The following is a 20,014-nucleotide window of genomic DNA, read 5'->3' on the forward strand; positions in this document are numbered from 1 at the left end:
TTGTTGAAAAGTAGCACAATCACTTCCATAATTCTGAACGCAATTGTTGATGTCTATTCGTTTTAATATGCCGCAATAATTTTTGGCGTCTAATGTTCTATTGATGCAATCATAAATTTTGCCTTCTTTTAAATATAGGCTGTTCTTTATATTTATACTGTTTTAAATTTTATTATTTATAAAGCTAAATGTTAACCATTCCTCTATTTTCATGTTGTATCAATTTTTGGAAGACGTGCTATTAGCATGATAATTACTTTAGAACTTGCCAATGTTCAACTATATTTCTTTTTGCAAAAGCATGATCTTCTTCAAAAATATGCTGGAAAAATATAATTTCAATCGCAAATTTTCCTTAATATTGATAAAAGACGGTGTTGTTGATGTATATTTACTTCTGAAATTAAAATTAATATTAAACCGTTCAAAAGTTTTGCCATAAATATTTTCATTTAAAAATGTGTTGTTCCTTTGAGTTACGCTGTGAAAATATTTTTTTTGCGTTAGAGCCTTAAACATTTTCAACGAGAAATAATCTTATATCGCATTTAGGCAATTTATGCTGCAATAATAGATCTTTGGATAAGAGCCTAAAATATTTTGTGAATATATGTTCACTTCTTATACCAAGTAATTTCGATCAAATGTTACGTCGAAACTGGGACAGAGCTTGATCTGCAAGCGAAATATTCTTTGTGCGTTCCCTTTATTAACAACTGCAAACTTTCTTTGCCAATTTACTATTTTCAAATATGTGTATCGCAAGAAGCTCAAAGTACTCTATGTTCTGGAATGTGTCACGAGTTTTTTTTATTTATGCTCTCTAATATCACAACAATTTTGACATTCATAGCTTGGAAAATCTCTGAACAAACACCACGCTTGTTGAGAACCTACCAAATTTTTTGCTATGAGCTCGGTGGTGTTGATTTCGGTAAAATATTGGAAAATGCCGATATTAGTTCTAAGTCAATCATTATGCCAAACGGCCATTATGCCAAACGACCATTATGCCAAACGGCCATTATACCAAACGACCGTAATGCCAAACGACTTTATGCCAAACGGCTTTATGCCAAACGTCCTTATGCCAAACGGCTTTATGCCAAACGGGGTACAATCTTATTAAATATAGTGTTTCTAATATTAACTTCTCTTCATTTTTGCATACAAGAAAATTGTTGATTTCTATGTTAGTTAGGGTAGATGTACCAATAATGGAGGTACTAAGCGCGATAAAACTTCATTTAACCGCCTTAATTCAAGAAGCGCAATTAATGCACATGTTGATGTTGTAACGGGAAGTAACGGCCATTGACTTAATGAGAAAAATGATTTCATCGTAGTAATCCACGGCATGTCAGTGAAAAATAATACCTCCACTATTGGTACACTGTTCCTTTAGTTGCGGTATATTTTTAATTTGTGTTCCTATAGTTGCGGTATCCGTTGTTTTCTTATGGGATCCTCCACTATAGGAACACTTTACCGCAACTATTGGTACAAGCAAGAACAGTTTTAGCAAATTTAGTGAGTTTTCATCAGTTTTCAAGCAATTTGGGCGCTCTTTTCAACTATTCCGTGTATCAACAAGCCAATACGTCGATTGGCAGTGTAGGTTCTGTGGCTAATGGAATAAAATCAGTGAAAACGGCACTACCTCAACTATAGGAACACCCACAACTAAGGGAACACTTACCCTAGTTATTGAAGTTTTTTCCGAAAAAACATGTTGTTTTCAATGCATTTAACTAGGATCAAAAACATTTTTTTTAATTCAAAGTAACACATCTGTATTTTTTATACAATATAGAAAATCAGTTTTCCTTTCGAATGCCGTCAAAAAATGTTTTGTTTGATTGCCCCACTCAAAGTGGGCGTGTTTTCGCAAAAAACAACGACAATTCCTAAGCGAAAAAAAGAGCTAAGTTTTTTCAATTGAATGGTCTACAACTTTGCTGAAGCATGTATATCTTAATTACAAATAAGAACGTTGGTTACTTCAATTTTATGAAAATGTGTATCACCCTAATTTTAAATAACATTATGTATCTCCCTATGTCGATAAAATTTTCAGTTCCTTCATTCTGCATACATTTTCACTCTCTATATCTCGATATCCTCCATATCTCGATATCTCCCTATCTGATGTGATTTTCATTCCCGATTTTCTCTCCGTATGTCGATATGCCCACTATCAAATGTTACTAGACAACATTTTAGGGATTCAAAACAATTTGCAAAGATGAAATGAAGTCTGTTTGTATTTAATTTTCCTGGTATTGATTTTCAATCTAGTAATCATTTAACATTTGTTCTATGTCTCGTACTAACATAGCATTGGCCCTTTTGAAATGTCGGTCTACAAAAATATTAGAGAAATGTATTTTTCAATATCTAAAACCAGATAAAAAAAATCAAAACTACAAAATTTTATTATAATATGTTTGTTTAAACAAGTTAAAGTGGCATACTTCATGTGATTTCTATCATATAAACTTCAAAAGGGCGTAACTCAAAATTCTGTCTAAGGATTTTTTTCAAATTCGGCCCAGAGGTGCACAACAACATCAGGAATCAACTGCCGACTGCCGTTTGGATGGTATATTTTATTTGATAATAACGGTAATTGGAGCACCGTGCGTACTCTCTCTTCCTCGATGTTTCCTTCCAAATCGAGATATTGAGAGTCGACTGTAATTTAAAATAAATTAAGAAAAAAAAGTTTTATTTCCTCTGAATCATTCGTTTTTTCTCCAAACCGTGGGAAAGTAACCTACTTCGATTTGAAAAAGTAATCGAGAATTGTTTAGTATTACGAAATCAATCGTTTGTTCTACGAAATCATTCGTTGTTTTCTGCAACGAAATGGTTTCGTAGACGCATTTTGTAGAATGAACTAATTTACGATGACGTCACACTGCAACTTCCAGCGGGAAGAAAACCTTTACTGCGGGCCGTGTTTACAAATCTCAAGCCGGGAATGATCGACCGCTATCTGAAGGAGTTCTCGCAATTTCCAGGCAAGCTCGAAAGGAGCGGTCTCGGCACCCACAGATCCCGTTTCATTCTTCTGAAGAAGAGTGGTGATTCAGATTATTCATAACATAGAAACATAAGTAAATCAAAGTGCATGTGAAAAAAATACAAAAATTTGTACAGTGCCTCAAATTCATATTCGTGCAGGGAACTGTTTTCATATCAAGTTGTTAGAAAGCTATCAAAAGATATATTCACTTCGAAATACGTCATCAATATTAAGCCTTCATTATTGAGAAAGTATTTTAAATTCGATATATTATTTGATCAGTATTTAACAACTTGATGTGAAAACTGTGCCCTGTACGCCTACTAATTTTAATCACTGTATTTATCCCAGCAATTAGTATGTTTTGTGAAATGCACGAAACCATTTCGTCGAATGCACTAAAGCTCTAGCTCTATTTACGAATGATTTGTACATTGCGTATGAATATTCGTTCGCAATACGAAATAAACTATTTTCGATTACAAAATGTTTAGTACAATATAACAATCATTGCTTGTTTTGATTTGGAGCTTGCATTTTATTACGAAGCTGATTGCATACATTTTACGAAACTGTTTCGTTGCAGAAAACAACGAATAATTTCGTAGTTCAAACGAACGATTTCGTTATATAAAACAATATATATTTTCAGTGTAGAAATCCCGAAAATCGATGGACGTCTTATTTAAATCTTCCCTAGTACGAAATAAATGAATTGCGATTACAAAATGTTTAGAACAGTAATATAAATATTTGTTTTGTTTTTTTGTTGAGATTAACCCCTCTACCGGCAGCTTCATTTTTTACCGCAAAATTCAAATTCAAATCGTTATAACTTTTTTGTTTTTTAATATTTTTGCACCATTTTTTCACAAGTTCTCAAAAAACTCTTCTAATTTTAGGATTTATACTGGTGTCGAAGGGTCTTGATAATTTGTTTATCTTAGAGATATGCACCCAATTTGACCATGCGAGCATTAAATGATTGTTATTTTCCAAGAAATTGTTCAGTCAGAGTGAACCAACTCACTGAACGGTGGTCTTCAGTTCAGTCAGAGTGGACCAAGTACACATAGTCCATCAAAAAATCGTTCTATTAGAGATTTGGATTATGATTTTTCATGATTATCACTTCACATTATATTGTTTGAAAGTAACATAAAGACGTGTAGAAATATTAAACCAAAATTTAAACGAGTTAAAAAATTACAGAGCGTTAGACTTTGAACCCATTTTTCTCAAAATATCAAAAATGTCACTTGGTCCACTCTGACTTAACGCCGACCAATTGATCAAAAACAAAATGGCTGCCAAAGACATTTTATATGGAAAATGTCGGTCCCCCATGGAACATCGGAATATTTTTAAAATCAGATCACCAATGATTAATATCGACACGTATTCCTAAACTAGAAGAGTTGTTTGAGAACTTGTGAAAAAATGGTGCAAAAATATTGGAAAACAAAAAGTTATAACGATTTGAATATTGATTTTGCGGTAAAAAATGAAGCTGCCGGTAGTTTAATAACCAAGATGATTAGACACATACCATGAAATTGTTGAAATTAAATTATGAAATCGTCGCAGGAATCCCCACGTGATCTCAAAACTGTATTTTTAAGGTAACCATATGTCGTTCTTCAAAAACTTCTCAGTAATTTATCCAAGATCCCCTACTTAAAATATACAATATCTCTACAATAAATCTTGTGCAAAAAATTAATGAAAATTACAAAACAGAATTGACCAGCCAATTTCCAAGAATCATTATGTTAATTTTTATGGCGCCGTAAAAAAAAAAGAATCATCTGAAGCGACATGGTGCGACGGCGCATATCCGTAAACCCGGTGCATTCCGTAAAAATAAATATTAGTTGACACTTGTAGTTTTAATTTAGTATAAGTTATTTCGAATAGATTAAACAAAACGTTTTATCCTCATATATTTAACATTGGTAATTGGTATGTATGACGGTTCACGCTATTCATCTATAGATCTCATTACTAAGCTTGAAATATGGTAGAAGGGGTTTCCAATGATCTGTATTTGCCTAATGTAATAAGAAAAACGCTCCCAAAGGTCAAGCATCCTGTAAACAACCCTCAGCAGTCAATTATCACTAACCGTAGTTTTTCTTATTTGTTTCTCAATCAACAGCAACATCATTCCAATCCGCAATCTCTCGCACTCTCGCAGTTTCCACCTTCAGGTTAGAAAAGTGCGCCTGTCTGATTCCCTCGCTTTAAATAACCACCACAGAGCACTTCGGAGGCAGCAGGAAGTAGGAAAGGTGCGCAACGTCGACACAACAAGACCAAACAATCTCTGATCAACAACATTATCCACCTTCCGGGAGTTTCAAGGGACGTCTTGTTCGTGTCTAACTTTTCCTCATCCACCGAAAGTGCACCAGCTCTTGGCATGCCCTTTTGCCAGTTGCTGTGGTAGAGAAAAACTTCTTGTTCAACATTGACCAAGAAAGCGAGCTGAATCAGCATCGAACGAAAGAGAGAGATAGTGTGCGGGGTGGAAGAACTCCATTTGAAGATCGGATACAAACGGCCCAACCTGACGACCAAACTCGGTAAGGCGTGAGCGGACAGCGGACAGTTCCTCAACCGTGCAGCATTCAGAAACGTTTGTCACGCCGTTCGGCTGCCAACCGAAGCCTCGAACTACTCCTACGAACGACCAAGGTTGGAAAGAAAAATTGTATCGACTGCAAAAAACCGTAGGCAAAACAGACAACACAGTAAACATATAATCAGAAAAGCGCCGGGAAAAAATTATAGCAAGTGATGGTAATCATAGCATAAAAAGTCCAGCCAACGAACGACGACCGAAGTGCGCGAACGGCCTCAGAAGAAAAACGAGTGAAATTATAAATAAAAATATGAAAAAGAAAGTGAATTGAATTTTAATTCCCCCGCCCGAGAAGAGAAGCCACGCGAAAGGGTGGACCGAAGAAAACCAAGCGCAACTGGTGTGAATTAAGAAGAAGAAGAAACCCCAGCCAACATCAAAGCTTAAAAAGATAAAGAAGAAGAAGAAAATCCAAGAGTGCAAGGGAAATAAAGTTAAAATAATTTAATAAAGTGTGGAAATACATATCAACTGCGAAAACATGCTTTTCCCAAGCCCCTAGCGTATGATAATGATAAAGAGTGAGACCAGTGCTAGTGAGAGAGCGAACCAAGGTAACGATTAATCCCTGGGTGCAAAAGAAGAGGAAAAAAGCTGCGAAAAAGAGCCGTGGGTGAATGATCCAAAGTGTTCGTAGTTTGCACGCTTTCATGTGTCACTTTTACTCTCAAGGCAGGCGGCACGTATCTAGTTAAGTCTGGTTGTGTTCGGACAGATTCCTTCCTCGGTTATCCTCTAAAATTTATTGATTTATCGTTCCCCGTCCGAAGAGTTTTCCAAGGAGATTTAAAAATCTTAAAGTTTTTTGTTTCACTTCCTTCTCTGTCTCTTTCCCCTTCAGCTCTTGATGGTTATTGATGAAGTGGCTGGGAAGCAATTGTGAAACGTCGGTTCCTATCTTCAGCAAATCCATCTGCGTCATCCACCCGCATCTTCGCGCTTTTGGGGACCAGCAGTCCACAATTTTTCAACCATCCCTTATGAAGTAAGATGTTAGGTCCCACCAAATGGAGACTCCTAACGATAGTCGCCGGAATATTACTCGCCCATGCCATTGAATCGCCCAACAGCAAGAGCAACAAACTCAAGGGCCAGGTTCGCACCTTCACAAATCCTGATCTTGGTCTTCGGATAGAACAGATCGAACCTTGGGGTAGCCGAACGATCACCTCGCGAAATCTACTCGTTCCCCATGAAACATTCTCCAACATCGACAATGTTCGGTACATCGACAGTCGGACGGCAAACCGCCGTTTGCTGAGAAATACTTTTGGAGCATTTAGATTTGCTGAACCACTACAACCTCAGCCATACCCAGTGCCTTTGCAGCAGCCTCTAGTTTCCCAACAGCGAAGAGCCAAAACTCTCCAAAACCGTCGTTCCGACGATGGATCACAACAGCCAGGTGTGCGATTAGCGCATCCCGATCCATCTCAACCCCTACCGAATGCAGAACCTCTCCCCGAGGCACTTGCTCTTTATCAGGATGAAGATCCCTACATCCTCGGTCTTCAGAATGTCACAAAATCTCGATCCATGCGTTATAAGCTCATTCCAATCGGGTACTTCTACCAGGAACCAAACTCACCTCCCGTTCTGACCCCAATTCAAAATACGCAACCTCCTAAGGTAACCCAAAACGATGAACCCCATCACGTGGTTTTCCCCACCAACAACCCCCAACATGAACCTGCAACCATCAGTCCTCAATCCAACAGCTCCCAATCCGAGCTTAACACCATGGGAGCTCGAAGATCCGGAATTCAATTCCCCCCGGGTCCGTACAAAGTCGCGAACTCCTTCACACCGCAAGGCTACAGCGAAGACAACTTTGCATTCGCCGAAAGCCTAGGCGTGTACCATCGTCCGGTGCACACCGCCGAGGATTACGAAGACGCTGAAACGTTCGACACCCGGCAGCAGCGTTCCCCAACGGCGGCTCCCACCCAAGAAACCGACTCCAGCGAAATTTCCCGTAACATGTACGCCACCCGTTACTTCCGTGAGTTTCCGCGTCCCTCACCGACCCCGTTGGACCTTAGACCCGCAGAATCCCTAGTCCGACCTAGCCGGCTAATCGAGTTCCCCGGTGTGGTGAACGTCAAGCAGCCTTTCCGCGATGACGTAACCAAGTTTGGGGATGTGAATGGGCCCATAACTGCGGTTCAGCGGCCGTACATTGACTACGGAGATGGCAAACGCTACCGGGCATACGATCCGAACTATTTCGTCAGCAGTCCCTACCAGCAGAATCAACCCTACTTCCCATCGAAGCTGTACACCGAGCCGAGCCAGAAGATCTACCAGCCACCGTGGAAATCTTCGCGCTCGCCGAGGGTTGTGTTCCCGCAGGGCGATCTTACCGGTCCGTCCGGATTCGGTATAGATAATGTTGTTTTCAGGTGAGTTGATTTGTATTAGAATTACTTGTTTTCTTCCCTAAAGATATTGATTTTATGAATTGAATTTCTTTTTATTTAAGACATGTTGTGCCTTGGGCATGTTAATTCCCAAAAGATATTTGGAATGAGGAAACTTAGTGATTAGGAATTTATAAAAAGATGTGCTCCTCGTTGTGTTTTCCTTATATAGAATCAAATTTAAATTGTATATTTGTTTGAAGCTGAGGGATGGTACACAAATCATGTCACGCTAAATTTCCACTGTTTCGACTCTCCCCTTGTCACGCTTGGCTTGACTCCCCCCTTCCTTGGAGCGTGACATATTTTGTGCATAAATTCTGAGTACATATGAATTTTTATTAACCTTTGGGCCCAGACGGGCCAAAGTCTTCTTTGATGTACTTTTCAGTAAAACTTTTTAACCCGTATAGGCCTGAGTGAAAGCAAAAATACTAAAACCCTCACCGCTCAGCGAACACTTAACGGATTCAAATAATTTTTTGTCAGTATACTGGCCCACATATCTAGTTCCTAAATGTAGCCAAAGGATCTCGGGAATGTTCCTGTGGTCGGAGATATTTTGGTGGGTCCCTGGGTCAGGTCGGGTAAAAAAGGGCTATTTTTTGGGACACACCAAGTTGTTATTATTTATTTGCAATGGCAATCATTTTAATTTGCATAAATCATTAAGATCTGATATTCAACATTATAAATGAAGAGGTAAGCACCGTTTAGAATGTACTAGTTGTGGTCACTCTGGCTTAATGCCCTAAAGAATCGGCTATAGATTTGTTGGATACTAAACCGTTTCAATTCTATAACAGTAGAGATTAAACATAATAATTTACTGAAATACGTTCCCATGGGCTTGACACATATAATTAGACACAAATTGACCACTTTGTTGTAAATTTGAGGCATCATGGAGACCCAAAATGGTTATTTCAAGGGTCAAACAAATTAAGGACACAAGGTTATCCAACTCAATCGTTTCTCAAAATGTTTACGCTGATGGGTTTTTCTTGAAATTCCTTGATTAGTGGCCACATTATAGCCGATTCAGGAAATTATATGTAACTTGAAATTTTCCTACCTCCAGGGGCAAAAAAGTACAGCACCATTTTCAGCCGACCTGACCCAGTAACCCACCTGAATAACTCCGGACACATGAACATTCCCGAAATTCTTTGACCACTTTTAGAAACTAGGTATGTGTGCCAGTATACTGACAAAAAATAATTTAAATCCGTTAAGTACTCGCTGAGCGGTGAGAGTTTTTGTAATTTTTCTTTCACTCAGGCCTATACGGGTTAAATAACCAGTTATTGATGTACACTGAAGTTGAATATTAACTTACCGTCGTATCACAGCAAATAATGAAATATTATTATGAAATGTTTATGAGATTCTCATTGCAGTTTTCAACAACTAGGAGAAAAGCACTTTTTTTTCCGACCTACAAGAATTCTGTGCCAATTTTCGGATATTCATAAAAAGTAGGGAAAAACGTATAAATGGGTCGAAAATCGGTGCTCTTCCCCTACCATAAATAATAGATCTCGGTAGCCAGTTCTTTGTTTAAAAAAAATATCAAACAAGACTTCATAAAAATGCTTTTTTAATTTGATTTTTCAAGGTTTCATGAAGATTTTTTCGGCGAATACTGTTTTTAAATAACACATTCATGTTTACCATATAAAATGTTTTTGGAGAGCTGTAAAAAAACTAAGCAAAAGACTCTTTCCTTAATTTGCTCTCATTGCAAATTAATTGTAGTTTGTTTGGCCCAATGTCACCCCCTCAAAGGGTAAGAATGGTCCGCGTTACTCACTCAATCGCTTTATTTTTAGATTTTGCAAATGCATCACTCCTCAACTGATTCTCATGTCCAGAAAACTATTGTTGTCAAATTACTAAAGTTGTTTAAAAATCAATCAAGACAAACGCAGTTTTGACCCTATCTCAACCCAAACGATTGTGAAAAGACAAAGTATTGTTGATAATTTATCACGCGATTTCGAAGTAATGATGATCGATTTTGTTTTTTGCTGACGTACCGTTTTGTCTCATATTGCATACAGTGTCGATTTCAAAGACTAGAATTGATATTTTCATAATTTTTAAATGCAGAGCACTTGAATCGTAGAAGAATTGATTATCCTGTGAAGAAATTTGTGCGGTTTTCTTGAAAAATCGCTATAAAAAGTGTTCGGAATTTAAGGCAAAATGGTACCTAGCTGAGAAATTCTCAGCACACTTTTTTTAGGCGCATATTGCGATACTTTTCTGAATTAATCAATCATGAGGATCAAAATTTACTACTTAGAATTTGAGAGCTGCAAAGTCAACTTGGCTGACAAAAACCAATGACGAGCTATAGTTTTGATTCTTATTACGGACAGCTTCGAATTCCGGAGGAAGCGTCCGGAATAAGAATCATAAAAAAGCCACACATTCCTATTTGCTTAAAAATATTCATGTGGTGGAATCAAAATCTTCACTTACCATTCGAAACATAAGTATTCTGGAGGATCGCTGAAATTTAGCTTTGAATCCGTGCAAAAACAATATTCAAATTTGTCCATAAACCGTACGTGGTCGTAAAATCACGGTCATATAAATTTGAAAATTATCCGCCCCGAAACCACCTTGCCGTATTACTTCAAGAAGGGGCCAGTACAGTTGAGCTACTTTTCCCCGAATATCGTTTCCCCAACTGCCCAACTAGAAAGAATAAGCAATCCAAAGAAGGAGATGTTGGGTCATTCTCGCCCAAAAACAACCACCGATCAAAAATGGAAGGGTACAGTCGCCCCACAGTTAAAAATATTAAAAACGACGGTGACGCTGTACAAAACAAAATTATCTGGCTCTGCAACTGTAGAGTTATTTTCGTGAATATTTACACCTCAAATTTCGCGATTATTTAGGAAAAAGTATCAATTTATATCAAAATTTCAAACGTTATCCATCCTACAGATGTGGTTCAGTGGAAAATAAAGGTTCTTTATGCAGCCCACAGACGCTCATACGGTTTGACCAACATTGACTCCGCCCTCAGGTTGATGCTCACGTTGGTGCTATGTTTGACCGTGTGTGATGCTGCTTGACGAACCAATTTGACAGTTTGTGAAACCGATTTGACGGTTGACCAATCGGTCGGCCAAAATCAAACGAGTTTGATTTTGCTCGAACCACCGGTGGGCGGAGCCTGGGAGGGAGGGACAGATACTACGAACAAAACTTTTCAAAACTGCAAGATAACTCAAGCTCACCCAGGACAATCAAGGCAGACTTGAAGGAAATCGATAGTTTACTTTTGTTGTGCAGCTTCGATCTCCCTGGACAAACATGAGAAAAGTGCCATAGTTTTCTGTGCATTTAATTTTCATTTATATTTGAAAAATGTAAAAATATGCGTGTTTCAATACTTACACTCAATCAAAATAAAAGGTGCTATCGTGACATTGCTTTTGGACGTGCTGGTATTAATTTTCAACCCATTTTTGTCAACTTGGATGAAATGCGAAACATATATTTTGATCAATTACGCGTTTCTTTCATGTTTGCCCACTAGACTGATGCAAATTTTTAAGTTTTTGCTCCCCTATGCTTAAACGGTGTCAATTATGATGAAAATCATCCTCCCAAAATTTGAAATGATTTGGAAGAAATTTGACTGTGCACACGCCATTTAAAGTTTGTATGGAAATTACTATGGAAAACGCCAACCTTTTGTGTTCAGCCCTCTATCTCTTCGTCATAATATTTTATGGAAAAGTGAACACACTCTTCTCATGTAAAATCTTCCCAGCTACAACTTTGTTGAAGACCACATTTTGTTAGGACGTAAGGAAAATTTGTTATTCTTGATTCCAAAGTCTAAACCATGCTGAGATGATCATTCAATTACTTTCAGAGCAACACTGCTTTTTTGGTGTAGAACATAGTAGCCTGGATTACTTTGATCAATTCTTCCCGCCAGGAGCACTACTGTTGCCTGCCGAATAGTTGGTGAAGCTAACTGAAAGCAAACCCACTTTATGATGATGAATAATATTTTTTCCTGACGTCCAATCAAAATGCGGTCTTCGGCAAAGTTGTAGCTGGAAAAATTTCACATGAGAAGAGTGTGTTCACTTTTCCATAAAATATTATGACGAAGAGATAGAGGGCTGAACACAAAAGGTTGGCGTTTTCCAAAGTAATCCCCATACAAACTTTAAATGGCGTGTGCACAGTCAAATTTCTTCGAAATCATTTCAAATTTTGGGAGGATGTTTTTTACTATAATTTAAATCCTTTAAGCATAGGGGAGCAAAAATTTCGAAATTTGCATCACTCTATTGCCCACTCTAAGATTTGGGCTCACAGTGACAGTTCGTGACAGCAGAAATCTCCACCTTGACGTACAGAAATTATGTATCGGTTTCTCCCTCCCAGGGCGGAGCCATCAAAAGTTCACCTGGAATTCCTCAAGGGATTTCATCTGGAGTTCTATCAGAGATTCCACTTGGAATTCTCCAGGAGTTTTATATGGATTTCATCAGGATCTCTTCTAGAGATTACAAAAGGAGTTTTGTAATATCTTTAGGAATTTCTCCAGGGATTCCATAAAAAGATCATTCAAAGATTCCACCTGGAATTCGTCCAGATGTTTTATCAGGAAATCCTCAATAGATTACACCAGGAGTTCCTCAAGAAATTCCATCAGGATTACTGCTAGGGATATTATACGGAAATTAATACAAATCATAAAGCAAATTAATACCGTAATTCCTCAAGGAAATTTTTCCCGGAATCAATCAAGGGATCTCCTTTCGCGGAATATCTCCAAGGGTTCTTGGAGATTATCATCTGGAATCCGCCCAGGTAATTCTCCAGGATTTCCATTAACAAAACCTCCAAGGTTTTCATCTGAAATTGTCGTAGAAATTATTTCAGAAACTCCACCAATATTTTTTCAGGTGATATTACCGGGATTTCGATACATTCTCCAGAGGTTCTTCCGTTCGAGGGGCCCAGATAGCCGTAGCGGTAAACGCGCAGCTATTCAGCAAGACCAAGCTAAGGGTCGTGGGTTCGAATCCCACCGGTCGAGGATCTTTTCGGGTTAGAAATTTTCTCGACTTCCCAGGGCATAGAGTATCTTCGTACCTGCCGCACGATATACGCATGCAAAAATGGTCATTGGCATAGTAAGCTCTCAGTTAATAACTGTGGAAGTGCTCATAAGAACACTAAGCTGAGAAGCAGGCTCTGTCCCAGTGGGGACGTAACGCCAGAAAAGAAGAAGAAGGTTCTTCCAAAACATTCTGGAATGAAATCCTGCAAGGATTCCGCCATGATGTTCTCCAAGGATTACATAAAGAATTTCTAAAGGGATTCGACAACGATTTCTTATAAAGATTCTACCAGTAATTTTTTAAGAGACTTCACCAGTTTCTCTAATTATTTCACCAGTATTTTTTTCGAGAGAGGAGTCTTTTAAGGAATTTCCCCAGTAGTTCTTCCAGGCAGGGTTGCCACATTTAAATCTGTATATTTTCCTCCAATTATCTGTATTTCTGTATCCTAGAACAAAATATCTGTATTTTAAATTTGTATGCCTTAAAATTGAGATAGAAGTTGTAATTATGCAAGAAATTCATGAAAATATCAATCACTTGTAACTACATTGCGGAATTGTCACATCATATATTAAATTTTGAGGTTTTTAAAAATACGAATTTCCATTTTTCTTAAAAATCTGTATAAATCTGTATAATTTTGGCCGAATTCTGTATACAGAATCTGTATATCTGTATTTTATCACAAAATCTGTAATCTGTATATACAGATTCTTGATCACAAAATATTCGAGAAAATCTGTAAAATACAGATAAATCTGTATATGTGGCAACCCTGCTTCCAGGGTTAACACTGGGAATATCACTAGAGTTTCGCAAGAATTTCTACCAGAAAAATCTACCAGATTTTCGTCAATGGTTCCACCAGAATATACTTTAAAGGTTTTACTATGATTTCTCTTATTAGAATTTATTCAGGTTTATCAGATATTCCTCTAGGGAGCTAACAACAGAATTTCCAGAGAGACCACCATTTTTTTTCCTGAAAAACTATAAATATTTTTGCGAGAGTATCTACCAGGAATTCCACGAATTGAACTAAAAAATCTTCTTTTCTCTACTCTAGGTTTTCCATCAGGAAGCTTCTATAAAATCTCAAAAGATTATCCATCCATTTTCTGGGGAAATCTGTGGAGGAATTCCATAGGAAATCACTAGAAGATTCACTGGATGTTTTTTGATAAGAGGAATTCCTGGTAGAATTTCTGATGGAATCCCTGTAGTAATTTTTAAGGAGGATTCTTTGAGAAATCTTCTCAAGAATTCCTAGAGGGATTCCTGGTGCAATCGTAGAACAAAAATCCGCAAAAAAAAACATGTTGAGGAATTTCTGGCGTATTTTACTATTGTGGCCACCATTTTAGGACTGCTGGATACTCATGTGCAGTCTTAAAAAATTCCAGCTCCTCGAGCTGCTGAGATTAGAAAATTGATGAGTGGGAGCGATCCCATGCATGAAATCGATTTCAATCCAGGCATGTACTGCCATTCGATCAATTGTATAGCAGGATTCAATCCTGAGAATAAATCCTAAATATCAAGTGATCCTTTCGTTCTCCCTGTGAACCTGTCAGATCACATTTTCATTTCCATAAGTTCAGTTGAATGCTGGAGGAGCGGCTGCAGTCATGGGTCGTGAAAAACATACAGAGTACAATAAATTCTTTGCTTGGAATCCATCAGAAGGCAAGTACAAGTGCGTTGTTGAAGGTTGCACCAGTCAAGGTTTTCTTAAGGACCATGCCGGAAACTTTAACTGACACCTCGCTACATTTCATCAAGAAATAGCTGAAGCAATTGGTTTGAAAATTAAACGGAAAATGGAGCCTGAATACGATCACGTCGAACCTTCGAAGGCATATGAAGTGGAACTGGATCCAGACGAGTTTTGTAGCGGATTAATCGAAATGGTTTCCGTTCAGTCGATTTCTTTCAATTTTTTCAACTCGAGTGCTTGTAAGAAATCTCTCTCCTAAGCACCCGACGTTCGAAGACTCCAAGTGCTTGCAGGTCCTCCTCGAGCATTGTCCACGTTTCATGCCCGTAGAGGACTACCGGCCTTACAGTCACCCCACAGTTATGGATAGCACACAGATATGGATCAAAGTTGCATTAAAACTGGAATATCTTCTCAAATATAGTTGGAATTACCCAAAACCTATTTTACCTACGTGAACCATAAATCTATATAGGGTAGAAGTACCAATTATGGCTATAGCACCAATTATGGCAATAGTGGGAACAAAATGAGATTTTTCTTATTGTTTCACTAGAATATAACGGCTAATATTCACAGAAATGATAAAACTATTTGTTTTTGATGGTAACTAAACCTTGAAAAGAACATTCGTGCCATAAGCTTCGAAAAATGAACATTTGAAAATTTTGCCTCACATTTATGTCACCTTCTTAGCAGTTTGCTAAGGGACACCCGTTACGAAATCTATGTTTTCATCCGGGAAAACTGCTTCAACCGATGAATGTATGATGCCTAGTGAGAACAAATGAATAAATGTAGCTAGTGTGCAATCAAATCTTCTGTTTTAAGTTGGAAATCGTGTTATTTCCACTATGTCGATAACTGGTACAAAGAGTGTATGAGAGCCCAATTATGGCAATACTCTGGAGGCGGTTTGTTTACATTTTTTGATCAGTGAAATAAAGGAAGTAAAGCTATTTAACCCTCCACGACGGGACGGTTTGGTAAAGCATTATCTGCGTGTTTTGTACCCAATTACTAAGATTTTTCAATCACACGTTCGAAAACGTTCGCAATCGGAAGATGCTTGATCTCATGGTAGAGAAGGGTTTTCAGCGACACTCGATTTTTGAATTTTCCCTCTTTTTTCGTTAAAATCAGGCATTGGACAGGTAATGTGAGATCATTAATGCTGTTTTGTATCATAATTTGCATTTACACTACATTTCGACTCCTTTTTGAAAATTAATTTTCTCCCATGAACCCATTGCAATAAATTGATTTAAAATCTATTTAACACAAAATTTCTGGAAAATTTTCTAAGCAATCACTTTATTACTTATTAGCGTTGCATTATCATTCGATCTGGATGGCATTTGAGATCATTTCGTGCAAATATTCGATAGTCCATAATTGGCACACTTTTATGTCGAATGCTAGGAACACTATTGCCATAATTGGTACAAAGACAAGGCTATTTAAAACCATTTTTTAGAAGCTTTAAGCCAATTTAGTGTCAAAACGGTTCAATTTATCTGATTCGCAAGGCCTCAAACTAGTAATTAACATCAAAAAGTCATGCATACGTTTTAGAAACGTGGTTAAAATCTGATTTGTATCCAACCAGTTGACCTATTGCATCCATAATTGGCACACCTACCCTAGCATCGCAATCAATTATAATATGCTTAAGCATATTTTTTCCGTCCGTAGGAAATAAAATGTTAACCGTATTCCTAGAAGCATTGATTCATAACTGTGGGGCAATAAAAACCATACCACAATTATGAATCAACGATAAGACGATTCCGAAACAAACGCCAAAACGTATGCTTTCACTAACACACCATTCGTTTTCCTCGCAGATAAATTGCTGTTATAGTGTTTTGATCCATAATATGAGTCGATTTGATCCATAATAAGGATCCTCCTCTCCCACTGATCCACATCTGTGGGGTGGACATCGTTTGCAATTTATAGCAAAATTGATACTTTTTCGTAAATAACCGGGAATTTTAAGGTGTATTCCCAAAAACAAATATATTCTGCAGTGGCAGGAAGGTAATTTTGTTTTGTACAGCGTCACCATGATTTTTAATCACATATTGTTCTGAAAAATGACCCTTAGTTGATCCATAACTGTGGGGTGACTGTATGAGCGTTTTGTACATGGTACATATGGTGCGGGCGTGAATATTTTTTGACCGCAGCTTCTTCTGGAGGCCGTAGTAGGCCCGACTTCCACTGATAATGCGCCTCCGTATTTCACGGCTAACGTTATTATCAGCCGTTAGCAAGGATCCAAGGTAGACGAACTCGTCCACCACCTCGAACGTATCCCCGTCTATCGTAACACTGCTACCTAGGCGAGTCCTGTCGCGCTCGGCCCCACCAGCTAGCATGTACTTTGTCTTGGCCGCATTTACCACCAGTCCAACTTTTGCTGCCTCGCGTTCCAGGCGGGTGTACAGGTCTGCCATCTTTTCAAATGTTCGGCCGACAATGTCCATATCATCGGCAAAGCAAACAAATTGACTAGATCTCGTAAAAATCGTACCCGGCTGTTGAGCCCTCCGCATAACACCTTCTAGCGCAATATTGAACAACAGGCACGAAAGTCTATCACCTTGTCGTAGTCATCGATGGGATCCAAACGAACTGGAGTGTTCGCCCGAAACCTTCACACAATTTTGCACACCTTCCATCGTCGCTCTTATCAGTCTCGTGAGCTTCCCGGGAAAGCTGTTCTCGTCCATGATTTTCCATAGCTCTACGCGGTCGATACTGTCGTATGCCGCCTTGAAATCGATGAAAAGGTGATGCGAACTTACGCGTTTCTTGAGACCGGCACAGCTGTTCCATCTCCTCGCACACCGTCTCCTCCAGGCGGCATTTTTTCCTCCGAAAGAGGCGGGATTGCTGTTGCCGTTTCCGTCTATAGCATTCCACGTTCTGCCGGGTCCCTTGCTGCAGCATGACCGCCTGCGCTGCATTTTTCTCCTCCAGAACCTCCTGGCACTCCTCGTCGAACCAATCGTTCCGTCGACTCCGTCCCACGTACCGTAAAATCGGGTGTAATTGATCAGAAGGGTGAAATTGATCATCGTATCACACGATTTTATTTATTCGTAAAAGAGCACAAATATCAATGTAAGCTGAAGCAAATGAACGTTGTTTGTTGTAACTATTGTCAAATTGTGTGTTGTGAAGTTTTTTGCGTTAAAGAATGTTTATTACTATGAAAATAATGTAAAATTTCAAAATCGTGCACGGTGCAGTAGTGACAACCACCTATGAACTTCTATTCTAAGCAAGGATTTGAACATGGTATAAACCTGAAAGTTTGTGAGGATGCTTGAGATATATCCCCAAACCAGATTTCATCTTCTAAACTCGTACCAATTAGCTCATATGGTTGAATTAATTGAATTTCTGTTAGATATCATTGAATTCCTTAGAAAATTGCATACATTTAGGCGTTTTCCGCGTAATTCTTGAAATTTAAATAATCGTTATTTATATAAATATTGCATTGTTAAGAATTTGACAAGCATATTCGGATTCAGGGATCTCAAATTTATCATGTAGAGTTGTTTTGAAAACTAACAATAATGGCATTGACAAGTGATCAATTTCACCCCGAAATGAGATCCCCTCATTTTTTATTTTAGAGATATTTCTTAGCACTAAAATGACATTTGTTAGAAAATTTCGGTACATGAGTCGATGAGACTCACCTTCGTACTTGTTTTCCTGCATTTAGTTGTTTGGCATTGCTAACATTATAGAAAACAGAATAGAAGAACCGTGGAAAATGATCAATTTCACCCGAAATTACGGTACCCGACGTTGCTCTTAGCTGCATCGTTGATGTCTGCTTTTACTGTTCTCCAGCAGTCCTCAAGAGGGGCTTCATCCAGCCCACCCTCTTCCAGTAATGCAGCCTCGAAGTGCTGCGCGTTTGCCGCTTCGACATCCGGTTGCTTGAGTCGCTCTAGGTCATACCGGGCGACCGTGGGTACCGTACGTTATTAACGACGGAGAGTTTTGGGCGCAGTTTGACCATCACCAGATAGAAGTCAGAGTCGATGTTAGCGCCACGATAGGTTCTGACGTCGATAATGTCGGACAAGAGCCAGCCATCAATCAGAACGTGGTCGATCTCCGATTCTGTCTGCTGTGGTGATCTCAAGGTGTATCGGTATGGAAGGCTGTGCTGGAAGTAGGTTCTACGAATGGCCATATTCAATCAATTAGTCGTAGGCCGTTTTCGTTCGTCAGCCGGTGGGCGCTGAACATTCTAATAGTCGGTCTGAACTCCTCCTCCTGGCCAACTTGAGCGTTTAAATCTCCTATGATGATTTTGACGTCATGGCTTGGGCAGCTGTCGTAGGGGAACTGGGGGTAATAAGCCCATAGGGGGCAAAACGCGCCACCCTCGATTTGGACGAACGATGTGTTTTAGAATGTTTTTTTCTATCCTAGATCATAGAAAATGGATAAAAATGCTTCTATTAATATATTTTTATGTGTTTTTCTCAAAAATATCGTTAAAAACGTATAAAAACGTTTTTCGCTGTTTTCGTTGCAATTTTGTGCGGTTTTAAAGCTCATATTTTTTAGGTCGATAAATAACCAAATTTTTGAAACTATCGCCGAGAGCCAACTTGTGCACTGTCATAGTTTGTATTACATGCAAAAAATATTTTAAATTTGTCCTAAAAAAGCTTTACGAAGGACCTAAACTTTAATCAACTCTGGGGGCAAAACGCCCACCCCTATTTCATAACACCAAAACAGCCGTTTGAATTCAAATTCTACCAAACGTAATGCCACGTTGAAGTTACGCACAAATTGGAACCTTACAAATGTACATATTTCGCATCAGCATGTATACTATTATTGAACAATAACATCTGAACAAACGCCCGGATGTATGCAACCTATAAACAAGCATGATTGTGTGCGTACGTTTACAGAACGGCTAACGCCGGACTGAAGCGGGGCATTTTACCCCGCAAAACAATACATATGCAGTTAAGCAAGCATTTTTTTTAAATTAATTTATTAAGCCCAGAAAAGCTAATCTAGATTACGTTTCCAATGAAAATC

General features: G+C 38.4%; 1 protein-coding gene across 4 annotated transcripts in view; it reads left to right on the forward strand.

The window, feature by feature from the left end:
- The window catches only part of LOC5566250, a 227,610-nt gene that overhangs the window by 57,483 nt on the left and 150,113 nt on the right, over positions 1–20,014 (forward strand). For 2 of the 4 annotated variants that reach the window (XM_021846416.1, XM_021846418.1), the window contains exons 2-3: positions 5,187–6,226; positions 6,514–8,074. In XM_021846416.1, coding sequence (XP_021702108.1) covers positions 6,663–8,074 — 1,412 coding nt within the window. In that variant the 5' untranslated portion in view covers positions 5,187–6,226; positions 6,514–6,662. Of the gene's footprint in view, positions 1–5,186; positions 8,075–20,014 lie in introns of all 4 variants that reach the window. The other 2 variants (XM_021846415.1, XM_021846417.1) reach the window with 1 other exon arrangement.

Source organism: Aedes aegypti, chromosome 2 (genome assembly GCF_002204515.2).
Source record: "Aedes aegypti strain LVP_AGWG chromosome 2, AaegL5.0 Primary Assembly, whole genome shotgun sequence".
Classification (NCBI taxonomy): domain Eukaryota; kingdom Metazoa; phylum Arthropoda; class Insecta; order Diptera; family Culicidae; genus Aedes; species Aedes aegypti.